Genomic DNA, 12,623 nt, shown 5'->3' with positions numbered 1-12,623 from the left:
ATGTTATATGCAAGCCAAACTATGTGCAAATTCATCATTCAACACCATCGGTGAGTATTTTCTCCATAAAATTGGACTTTTCAGAAGACAGTCTTGAAATCGTTGTTTTGCCTCAGTTTCATATGTCACAAACATGTAACCAATCACATCAACAAAGCTGAACGAGTGGATCTGTAGTTTCAGTAATAGAAATTAGGTATGGATGCTGCATAGCCTCGGCGCTGAAACGCATACAGCACTCCTGCTTCAGCTCTACTTCTGTGACGTGCAGTGTTACCATCGGCGCCAAAAAAAAATCTGCTACAAGCGCACAGTTTACATATGCATTGTGAAACTGGACTTGGCAGTTTTGTGTCTGAAACTGCAGAATGTAGCATCTATTTAGAAATATATCTATGGTGCAAGGTGTGCAAAAGAGTGGAGATGAAGACTAATTTGTATATTTATATCTATGGTCCAAGCTGTGTGGCTGAGTAGATTTGGGGACTTATTTGCATATTTATAGATCCGCATATAGTACTAAATGAGGCAAGGGTGTAGAGTTCCATTCAGGCTGTTTTAAAGCATGAAGAATTACTGTGAGTTTTAAGTTAATTAATGAGTACATTTTTAATCTCATTATCATATGGTTGGAAATTGTGCCGCTTTTCTATTGCATAGTACCCCGTGGTTTAGTTCGGGTCAGCTTACCTCCCATTGGCTTGGTTAGCTTTTCCATTGAGTTAAGAAACACTTCGGAGTGGAAGGGATTATAGGCGTGTGGTTATATTTGCGCTGCCTACTGCTGTGACATCATACATGTGAGAGCGTTTGTTGGAATGCTATACATCCCCATACATTCATTTATTTCTCAGTCCGCCACAAACTTAAATTTGACCACCACAAATAAATGTTTTCTATATCGCGTTTATCACTACCTCTGTCTCACATGACAATTTCTGTACAAACACCCGTGGCGTCAGTCGATGCACTCTCCGCTTAGCCTCAATTAAGTTGCATTTAAGCATATATGTGGACGTGCGCATCGCGAATGTGCCGCCATAAACTGCAAGTCTTAAAAAAAAACTGGTATGGTGTTCCTGATTCTCATCCTGTGGATGTTTTTCATTGCTAAAATGGAGTTTGGGAATTTACAGCAAAGCACAGATGATAACAGGTTTACTCAAGCTAGCACAAAGGTAAAGCTAATTGTTTACATTATAGCAATGATGCAGGTAGTGACGAGTCTCTTTGACCAATCAGTGATCTACATTGTTTTTACATCACGTTTTGGTATCAGCTCAGCTTGCTTGGAACCCCAACCGAGGTGTGGAACTAAAAAAAGTATTGGGTACGTACTGCACCCAGTGGAAAAGCCCCCAAAAGTAAGCTTACCCGACCCAAACCGTGGCGTACTAGGCAAATGGAAAAGCGCCATTAGTTTCCAGAGGTGGACGGCCTTGTTAAAAACCCAGACATACATTTCTGTAAAGCTGCTTCCAAAGTAAAACTTGACTCACGCGGATAGTCTCTTGTCCGATGGCTCTTTCCCTGATTCTGCATCGCTGGAGTCAGGTTTCTGCACTCTCTGTTTTCCGCTTCCCTCCTGCTCGCTGGACGACTGTCTCTCCATTCTCCTCCGGTATCGCTCCTGTCTAACGATGAGCGGGAGTTCGTTGAGTCGCGCTTGAATCTCCTGCTCACTGGAGGTCTGACGGCCAAGACGGTACTCTCTCTCCCGCCTCAGGTGATCCATCTGCGGGTCAGACCGACTGCCACGAGGGTCCCTCTGTAAACGGCTGTGGATCATCTCCAGGGAGGGATCCAGGCCCATAGGGGGAGATGGCACATTTGCGTTCCCAGAGGCAAGCTGAGCTCTGTGCACCTCCAGTAAAGGTGGAACGGCTTTGTGAATGTGGTTGATTTTGGGCTGAAGGCAGTCAGCTTTCAGATGCTGCCAAGCGTATCCCATTTTATGTTCCATTGACCCCACAGCACCTAAATGGTTCAGGCTGTGGTAGCCGGAGCTGTCCTCTCCTAAAGCACCCTGTTGGTTTAATCCAGTGTAGCTTGAGCTGTTCACCCCCAAGACACCAACTTGCTGGTTTAATCCTGGATAACTGGAATTATCCAACCCTGAAACACCCTGTTGTTTAAGCCCAAGGTAAGAAAAACCCTCACCTACGACCCCTGACGGTTGGTTTAGCCCGTGATAGGAGGAGCCATTCATGACGGGTGAGTAGGGGTTCGAGGAGGATCCGAGCCGCTGGGTGAGTGCGTGTGCCATTGTGTGTTCTGCGGAGTGTGTGAGGTCCTGCCCGAGCTTGGACTCCAGATACGATTCCTGAAGAGGGTTACGGAAGAGAGAGGAGGAGGAAGAAGAGGAAGAGGAGCTGGGCACAAGACAAGAGAGAGGAAACATCTGTCTGCTGAGGAGAGAAGAGGTGGCAGGCTTGTTTTGTTCCTCCTTTAACTTCTCTGCCTGAAGTTAGAAAAGAGACATACGACAAAATAAGAAAAAGAAGCATTTATTTCTTCGTTTATCTTTATTATTTGTCGAACATTTTGTTTTTCAACGACCTGTCGCAATGAGCTGAAATGGTCCTTCCATGTTGCCGCGGCCTTGCGAAAGGCTTCATGTCTGCGAATCAGCTCCTCTACCTCGTCAGTCCCGCCCCCTGCCTCTCGACTCACTGAAGTGATTGGCTCCTTCAGTGTGAGCCAGGACTGATCCACAAATCCCATCTGTGTAGACTGCAGCCTCTGCTGGGCTGGAGGGCACAAAAACGTTTAATCAAATTTAGGGCCGGGACTTTAACGCGTTAATTAAGATTAATTAATTACACAAAAAATAACGCGTTAAACATTTTAACGCATTTTAATCGCACTTATTAACGGAGTCATTCGTAAATGCTGCAGACCCTGTTTTAGTTCGAGAACTCCGGAGTTGTGCTGCAGTTTAAATAAAAGTAGACGGAACCTAAACGAACAGCTGATTTTAACGGGACAACGCATCAGTTTCAAAGTAAAAATTATTTATTCTGGTAAATGGAGGTTTGCAACGGAGGTTTTGCCCAATAAACATCTACCAACAAACTACAGATTATTTTAACATGTATCCTAATGTCTGTTATATGTTAATGTTTGAGTATTGCTGGGTTTAAATATTGTTGTAATGTTGTTTTGTTTCAATTTAATTAGCTTATTGCGAGTTTAATTTAAGTTTTGTTTGCTACTTTAAAATGAATTTCGTTTCAAATAATTTGTCTACTAATTATAAACAATGTTTTGTTGTTAGGTTTTGTGAATATAAATTAAAAAGAACATTAAAAGCAACACCGTGCATCTCATTGATGCATATGCTACCGAATGCCAAAACATGCAATGAGTAGCCTATATCACTTAAAAATCAGCTTGGCAGTCCCCAGAAATTACATTTACACGCGCATTTAGAGCATATAGCAGCACGTTTGATTTGCGGTGTGCTTAAGACTTTCAAAAATCAACTTCATATTAATTTTAATAGGCTACTTTGACGGAGGACACGCACAGAGAATAGCGACGGCAGGTAAAGGAAAAAAGTTAAATGGTGTTTTTCTGACGAATAGAGTCAGTTTGTAAGAACATTTTTAAATGGACTATAAGATCATCAATATGAACTCTGAACAATGAACTATTATAAACATAACAGCAAGAAAACCTGAAGAGGATCTTGCAACATTAAAGAAACAAGCATTTATGTAGGCTAAAGCTATATATCACCTCTTATTTTTTAATTTTGTTAAGTTTCAATGGTAAGACTAAAAGCGCGTAGCCTACATTACGCAGCGCTTTTCACATCTGAATCCCACTTAAGAAAACTATAAACGATGTGCAACTTAAAAATGTGCATAATATATTTTTTATATTTTAATTTTAATATAGGCTATATAGTATATTATGTTTTGTTGTTTTTATACGTGAGGTGGGGGATCCGCGCAAATAGGTACCGGAACACAGACAGTCAAAACAACACATTAGTGTTGATTCTGGGACAACAAACTGCGTCATCCTGGAATCCACCCATCTCTGTGTTATTATTGAAACAACACATTTTGTGTTACTTTTAACACAACATGTTTTATACTTGAACACAAAATCAACACAAAATGACACATAATGTCTTAAAATTACACATAATGTGTTAAAAGCTTACCGCACAATGATGTGTATAAAATTAACACATCATTTCTAAGAGTGTATACTAAAAATCCATGTAAAAAAATTACTTCTTAATGTTCTCAGGTCAAATATTTATATGTGATTAAAATGCGATTAATTTAGATTAATTAATTACAAAGCCTCTAATTAATTAGATTAATTTTTTTAATCGAGTCCCGGCCCTAATCAAATTATAAAATCATAATGTAAACCTCAATGATTTATTTAACTAGTTTAATCACTAAATTTTTCCATTTAACCATGTGTCACCACCAAAATGTGGTGACACATGTAGGACATTAGGCATTCAAAATGGATATACTAGGAACAAAATCAAAATGTGTTTTGTAACACATTTGTGGTTTCACCGAGAAATATTTGTAAAACAAATATTGCAAATTAGGAACGAAACTGCTATGAATCTTGTTTGATGTTTATAAAATAAAATTTAAAAACGATTTTGCATTTTTGAGAATAGACACAGGATTAAACAAAACATCACGAAACTCAAATGTATTGGTATTTTATTACACCCCTAGTAAATGCTGTAGTATACTTTAATGATAAAAAACACATTAGTATCCACACATTTTACTACAGTTTGGTAAATTCTAAAGTATACTAAAATATTTTTCATGTGAGTAACACGCAAGTCTGAGAAAGAAATCATAATGGTAGACTGGCAACTGTAACATGACAGCAATGTTTTGATCACAGACCCTGCTGAAGCTTTTCCCAGTGCTGTTCCCATCGCTCATTCAGCTCTTTCTGCTTTGCCATCACATACTCCAACTTCTCCTTTACCTGAATAAGTTGGAAAGGACATTGGAGTCTTTTATACATGAAGCGATCTTTAGCTGGGCCATATTACTAAAAAAAAACTCTTAATACTTTTCAGCTTTGTTACTATAATCAATAAATGTTGCATTAATATGTTTGCACTGAAATTGCTTACATTGGTGATTTTATCAGGCATTTCAACTAAATAGTCACAAAATTGATAGCAAAAATTTAATGCAAGAAGTAAAATGGAGTTAAAAATAAATAAATTTCCACAATAGAACATTAAAACAATTCACAGTCATGTGGAAAAATTATTTAAAATCACCATGATTGCGCTGCATCTGAAACCTCCAACTACCATACTATATAGTAGGTAAATGCACTTGGTGAGGTGAGTAGTATGTCCAAATTCATAGTATTTGAAAAACAGTAGGTAAAAAGGTCATCCGGATGACCTACACTTTCGGCAAGATCGCAAAGTGTGCATTCGATGGACACTTTACTATCCCTTGAGCCCCCGGGAGAGGAGTTTTCGAATTAAGAAGAAGCAGAGACGTTGTTTTATTCAGAAATGCCCGAAAGCGGTAATGTGGGTAATTTAAATGCATAAATTAAACAGCTGTCCCTTGTGTTAAAATTGTTTAATAACTTCTTGTTATGATGACGTATGTCACATGATGTATTAACATGGCGGATGTAGTATGTCCGAATTCATTCAAATTATCCTTTTTGATACTATTTAAAGTACCTACTGTTTTAACGGTCGGTGAGTAGGTACGACTGTCACAGTATGTGACTTTGGATGCAGCGTTGATGTACTGAAAAGTTAAAATAAAACTTTACATTTAAACTCTGAAAAAGCTCAAATTATATGGGTCAGTGACAAAAACGGTTTAGCTAAATTCTAAAATCTTTTTTAAAAAACTTGTTTTAAAGGAATGCATTAGGTTTATTTCAATGCACATAGTGTATTTATGTTAATTTTATAAAAAAAAATGTATGAAAGACTGAATGGACCTAAAAATGTCAAATGGTGTAACCACCAACTGCGCCAAAGAATGAGAAATATTAAATATTTTATACACCTTTATGGCATGTTAGGGTAATCATAAAAAAACATTATAAAATATAATTTTATTATCTATTTCTAAATGTACATTTACTGCGTTTTTGTAAAATTTGTCCTGACATATGCTGAAAACAGCCTTGTTTCTGAATAATCTTTGACAAATAAGATAAAAATGTATGTAAAAAAATCATATTACACTAAACTAGATGATTATATTTTATTCCACATTTTTTATGAATATATAAAACTTACACCAATTGACACAGACCAGTTACACTACATTGACATTTTTGCAATTATCCCCCAAATATTCTTTCAAAATTAAATAAAAACAAAAATTTTAGACATGGTCCTCAAAAAAGAGAATGTATGCAAATAATCTGCAAATTTATTTTGACATTTTTACCCTGTTACATTTAATTGAACCCTACAGACAAAAAAAATGTACGTCACGTCATTGACACACACACATTTAAACGTTGAAACATCAAAAACGCTGAAAAGTTTCAAATGAACTAAACCTAACACCCACAGTGTGACAAAAAATTAAAACTACATTCAAACTATAATGGTAGTTTGAGTGTTTACGTACCTCTTCAGCTGCAGGGTTGCGTGCCGCGAGCAGCATCTTTCCCATCTCCACGCAATGCACAAAGTTCTTGCTCTTGTTATCCATCTTGGTTTTCAGACTCTGATGCTGCGCCATCATCCCCTCCAGCACAGAGATGTCCCTGACAGCCATGCAGCGGCCCACCCAACACCACAACCCACACCCAGATAGTACAAACCACAGACACACGTGCATCCATTAACCTCATGCACACCTGATTCTTGTTAAAAATCTATTTGTAGATTCTGAGTGATTGTTCTATAATTTATCAGGTACCTTGCACTGTCAGACGATCCGATCTGTCCCATGATTCCATCCATCCACATGCTTAGCTCCCGCACTACGGCGAAGAACTGGATCTTATCGGTAACAGTGGTAACCTGCACACGATTGCCCTCGCAAGCGACGAGGAGCTCTTTCCAGGCCAGCATCACTTCCTGTTCACGGCTCAGAATGGCATCGGCTTTCTCCCCCGCGTAAATAGCTCGCAGCTGAGCTGCATTTTCTTGCAGCTGCCGCACCTGGAGGCGGCATAGGTCAAATGATTATTTACATTACATTCACATTTATGCATTTGGCAGACACTTCTATCCAGAGCGACTTACAAGTGTAGTCAATCTTAAACTTAAAACTCTTCAGCTACAGTACATGTTCAACCCCGTGTTAAAGCTGTAACACCATTATGAGTGTTGTTATGCTTATGGGATGAAATGGGAACCACCCCTTGCTGGGTTAGTAGGATGAACCAGACTGAACATTTATCATGGCTAATGCACCTGGTCAGAACAGGTGAGGTGTGTGTGCGCGCGCTTGTACAGTATGAGTGTTACCTGGGACACCAGGAGCTGCAGGGAGTGCTCAAAGGAGTGCAAGAATCTCTGTAGTGTGCCAGGGTTGGCTGAGCTCACTTGACAGGACCTCACCTCTGGCAGCTGTCTCATCTTACCCTCTATTTGGACCAAAACCTACAAAACACGGAAACATGCAAATGTGCAAATACTGAGTACCTAAAATTAAAAAAGCATGGAAAAAGTGGGACTGTGTTTGTTTAAAGCAGTTTATTATTTGAAAAGCTGCATTGTAAGTCAGAATGTTTTGATGTTTAGTTTTTGTAGCCAAATAATTAAATTAATCTTAAAACGCTGACATGTTTTGCAACTCAAACTCCAATGCAGCTGCACACGTTTTAAGCTCAGAGTATAGTTAGTTTTTTATGTGTACACAAACGTAAGCCCACTGTCAAAAGCACTGCAAAGTATAGTTTATTTAACTCATACTTGTACACAGACGTTCGACACATGCGCATTGTGACGAAATGCAATGCATCTCCTGGGCTACATACTACATTCTCCTGTATACGCATGCACGATGTGTACAATGTAAGAAGGGTTCCAAAAATACGGTGTTGTGCGTACAGTACGCGCACACTGTTCTGATGAAGAAAATTGCACTCGTAACCTCGTGTATGCATAAAAAGTACTTTTTAGAGGACATTTAGAGGTGCAAGTCAGGGAAAACACTTTCCACCTGTTTCTTGACGTAAATGTGTGCGCCGCCATCTTTGAGCTTTCCGGTTTATGACTTCCGGTGAGCCACTAAAGCTAATGGTAGTCTGTCTCTGCGCTTTTATATTTGCGCACTGAAGACCCGTCACCTCCGATCAACAACACTAAATGATTGAATATATCTTCATATATCAAGCCGCTTCTTAATTTCATCCTCACACTGGTTGAACACATGGCAGGTGTAGTAAATATTAACTGTTTAAATCATGTTTTCTACCGGCTGGCTATTGAAATGGAAGTCTTGTACCGGGAAGGCAATACGTCACATCACTTACTTCCGCGTTCGAGAAACAGGTGGATAAAGACTGAATATAACTGCACACATAAAAGCTGATATTTTTCAATGTTTTGGCAATAACCCTTGCTTAAATGTTTCCTATTTCCAGTGAAATTAAACGATGGTCCTGCTTGGTCGGTTTTTTGGTTGTTGTTCACATACCTCTTGACAGTCAGTGAAAAACTTATGCAGCTGGTAGGAAGCAGCTAGCATCTGTGCTCTGGTCTCCATGAGCTCAAGAAGATCCGCCCAGGACTCGTTCAGTCCATCCTTCCACTCAGCAATGGTGGCAGCGTCAGAATGACTGCAGTCAATCATCTCATTCACCATCTTGTTGACCGAATCCATCTGTTTCTGGCCTACTGAACGTGTATCAGAAGCGAACCGAGTAAAACTCCCCTGTAGAGCCTGAAAGCACCAAAGAGCAGAAATGACTTTTACAGAATGCAGAGGCAACATACACTTAACTAACTAACATGAAATGGCATTCGCAACCAAGTTTACTTCCGTAATGTGACGCATTTCCTAGTGAATACATATTGCAGTGAAAATTTGGTTGTTATTTCTTATTATTATTGCAATAATCTTTATTACATTAATGTTAAAGGGATAGTTCAGCCAAAATTGAAAATTACCCCATGGTTTACTCACTCTCAAGCCATCCTCGTGTATATGATTATCTTTTTAACACAATCAGAGTTATATTGGAAAATGTCCTTGTTGTTATTATGGTGTAATAATGGTAGTTACTAGTGTTAATAGAATGAAGTAGCCTTTAAGGAATAGTCCATTTTCTTAAAAGAAAAATCCAGATAATTTACTCACCACCATGTCATCCAAAATGTTGTTGTCTTTCTTTGTTCAGTCGAGATAAAATTATGTTTTTTGAGGAAAACATACAGTATTTTTCTCATTTTAATGGGCTTTAATAGACACCAACAATTAATACTTAACTCAACACTTAACAGTTTTTTTCAACGGAGTTTCAAAGGACTATAAACAATCCCAAACGAGGCATAAGGGTCTTATCTAGCAAAACGATTGTCATTTTTGACAATAAAAATAACAAATATACACTTTTAAAGCACAACTTCTTGTCTAGACCCGGTCCTGAAAGCGTCAGCGTGACCTCACGCAATACGTCATGACGTCAAGAGGTCACAGAGGGCAAACGCGAAACTCCACCCCAGTGTTTACAAGTGTGTTGAAAGAGGACCGTTCCGACGTTGTTGTATGTGGAATGATACTAATTAATGTCTTTGTGTCAGTTTATTGTTTAAAATGGTCCGCAAATGTGCGTTTTATATATGTAACACGTGACCTCCCTACGTCACTACGCATTTACGTGAGGTCGCGCTGGACCAGATCTAGACGAGAAATTGTGGTTTAAAAGTGTATATTTGTTATTTTTATTGTCAAAAATGACAATAGTTTTGCTAGATAAGACCCTTATGCCTCGTTTGGGATCGTTTATAGTCCTTTAAAACTCCGTTGAAAAAAACTGTTAAGTGTTGAGTTAAGTATTAATTGTTGGTGTCTATTAACTCTTTCACCGCCATTGATGAGATATCTCGTCAATTAAGAGAAAACGCTTCCCCGCCAATGACTAGATTTTCCATCTTTCCGCAATACCGCTATTATCCACCTTCCGCAACTTTTTAAACCCGGAAGTATTGTCCTATGGCAAGCGGCTGCATGTCCGTGTCTGTTTTAAAGATCGCTCTGAATGGGATCTCTACGAAAAGTCCGTCACAAAAGTTGAATTATCTCTGCTTTTTGCTCAAAATGTGGTGTTTTTGCAGAAACCTACCCATATTCAAAAGCTGATTACAAAAGAACCACTGAAGGTAGGATTCTTTCATTTGGTATATTGTATGTTCATATATTTAAAGAAGAAAATTTTCTGGAAGGCATTAAACTTTGGTGAAAATCATGAAAAACGGTGGCGCTGGCTGGCAACTTTTTTTAAAAAACGCTGGTGGTGAAAGAGTTAAAGTCCTGAGAAAAATCCTGCAATGTTTTCCTCAAAAAACATAATTTCTTCTCGACTGAACAAAGAAAGACATCAACATTTTGGATGACATGGTGGCGAGTAAATTATCTGGATTTTTCTTTTAAGAAAATGGACTATTCCTTTAAATGTGATTGGCCACGCCTACGCCTGGCCATACCACGTTATACATGGAACAGAAAAATCTTTTACAGTTGACATTTATAAACCTTCATACAGTCCAGTCCTGCTTCCATCCAAAGATTATTCAAATAAACATTTCCTTCAAATCTTGACAGTGTCTGTGTGTTTGTGTATGCGTGTGTTCGTCATTGTTTGCATGTGATACCGTAACATGCTCGAGGTTCTCTCCAAGCTCAGTGGAGCTTGCTATAGCCTCTCTCTCAGTGATCCACTTCTCCAGCGCCTCCACCTCTCGCTTCAGCTGATACAGCCAATACTGCTGCTCCAGCTTTGTCTTCCTCTGTTCAACCAGGTCTTTTAGAGACACGTAGAGCCGGTCTATATGAGCCTGCTGTTTGGTGATCTGCTCACTGAGAGGAACAAAGAGAAACTATTTTGTAAGAGGGTGGACTGCATTCATAGCAGATGGATAAAGGATAATTTATAACATAATTTATAACATACCCCCCACCACTACAAATAGTGCACTGTTTAAAGGCACAGGGAGCCATTTTGTACACAGCCGTAGAAACCAAGTGACCAAGAAAATGGCATAAATGATTTAGACAACAATGATGTTGTCTATGACTACACATTTATGTCTTATGTGTACTTACCTGTCGGGATGTCCCAATTCAAGCATACGGCGGCACTGCTGGGACAGTGAGCCCACGGTGTCTGCATAATTCTCAACTGTCTGCTCTAAAGCCAACTGCTCCTTCAGTAGTCGGAGAGTACTCGCCTCATCCTACAGACAAAGGGGAGATGGAGAAAAAAATATTAACACATTGAGTAAATTATCTTAACATTCCTTAATAATGATGTATACAAAACTTTATTTGTTATATCAATGCTCCTGAAAGATTAAATTGTAAGTCCAGTACATACATTTCCATTTTCTTCATTGAGGACCTGAAGTTTCTGCCCACTGAGCCAAGACTCCGCCTTTGCTGCCTGCGTATAATACCGTTGGGCGTGGCTTACGGCATCCAGCATCACCGTGCGACGTTCCATCTCTACCTGAAGCACCTCCCACAGCTGCCTCATATGCATTGCCCCATCCCGCACAAGTTCCACCTCTGGCGTTCGCAGGGCAGCAACAGCCTCCGCCCTATCCAGCACTTCTATAATCCTTCCTCTCCGCGCCTGAATTTCCATCTGCACAGCCTGCGTATCCAATACACACAGGTGAGGTGTCAATAGTACATCCAGTCTGGCCAATCAATATGAATCACAGAATCAGAAGCCAATCAAAAAGAGTACACCGAAATGTCAATTAAGATGAAAGGAATTAAAAGTATAGTCTGTGATTTGGAAAATGCTAACTTTAGCCTGATAGCATTGAAGGCATACGATCCCAGTCCCCCTGCAAATCCAAAGTTATGCCTCCTCCAAAACAAATAAACACACAGCGGACTAAAAATAAGATGAAGAAGAGAAGGAACGTTTTTTATTTGCCTGCTATTCTCGCTCTGTCTGCACACAGCGTACATGAACGAGCAGATGATGTCTGTGGGAACAGGCTGCACAGTGGTATGCAAACACACGCTTACATTTAGAACACTTAACATAGTTATTTCTATCAGGATATGAGAAGACTTTTAATCCACACAACAAAACAGTTTTTGTAGAGAATCACCTGTTACACCTTTAATAATAAATTAATAGTCCTAATAATAAATTCACAACATATTCAATTCAACAGATTTGAATTAAGTGAGATTGACTGACAGACTTCAAGGGGTATTTATGTCATATTTGGCTGTTGGTCTAAATAACAGGATGGAAATAAATCTCTTCACAGACACTCATCTCCTCTGGTCTCATCTCATGACTTTTATAGCCTCACAGTAAAGAAATTAAACATCCTCTTGGATCATTACATGAGGTCAGTTACATCAGATCAAGATTCTCTCGAGGTCTGGCTACTACCAGATGATGACCTCATGGCACGTGTGTCTCAGAAT

General features: G+C 39.2%; 1 protein-coding gene across 6 annotated transcripts in view; it reads right to left on the bottom strand.

Moving 5' to 3' along the window:
* Positions 1-12,623, bottom strand: part of sptbn4a (spectrin, beta, non-erythrocytic 4a) — a 36,872-nt gene that overhangs the window by 9,851 nt on the left and 14,398 nt on the right. For all 6 annotated transcript variants that reach the window (XM_065250572.2, XM_065250573.2, XM_065250571.2 and 3 more), the window contains 10 exons: positions 11,545-11,823; positions 11,274-11,404; positions 10,823-11,027; positions 8,646-8,891; positions 7,472-7,606; positions 6,918-7,162; positions 6,624-6,762; positions 4,899-4,983; positions 2,560-2,750; positions 1,500-2,461 (listed from right to left, as the gene is read on the bottom strand). In XM_065250572.2, the coding sequence (XP_065106644.2) occupies positions 1,500-2,461; positions 2,560-2,750; positions 4,899-4,983; positions 6,624-6,762; positions 6,918-7,162; positions 7,472-7,606; positions 8,646-8,891; positions 10,823-11,027; positions 11,274-11,404; positions 11,545-11,823 (2,618 nt within the window). The remainder of the gene's footprint in view (positions 1-1,499; positions 2,462-2,559; positions 2,751-4,898; positions 4,984-6,623; positions 6,763-6,917; positions 7,163-7,471; positions 7,607-8,645; positions 8,892-10,822; positions 11,028-11,273; positions 11,405-11,544; positions 11,824-12,623) is intronic.

Source organism: Paramisgurnus dabryanus, chromosome 5 (genome assembly GCF_030506205.2).
Source record: "Paramisgurnus dabryanus chromosome 5, PD_genome_1.1, whole genome shotgun sequence".
NCBI classification, from domain to species: Eukaryota; Metazoa; Chordata; class Actinopteri; order Cypriniformes; family Cobitidae; genus Paramisgurnus; species Paramisgurnus dabryanus.
This window is presented reverse-complemented; position numbering and strand designations above follow the sequence as displayed.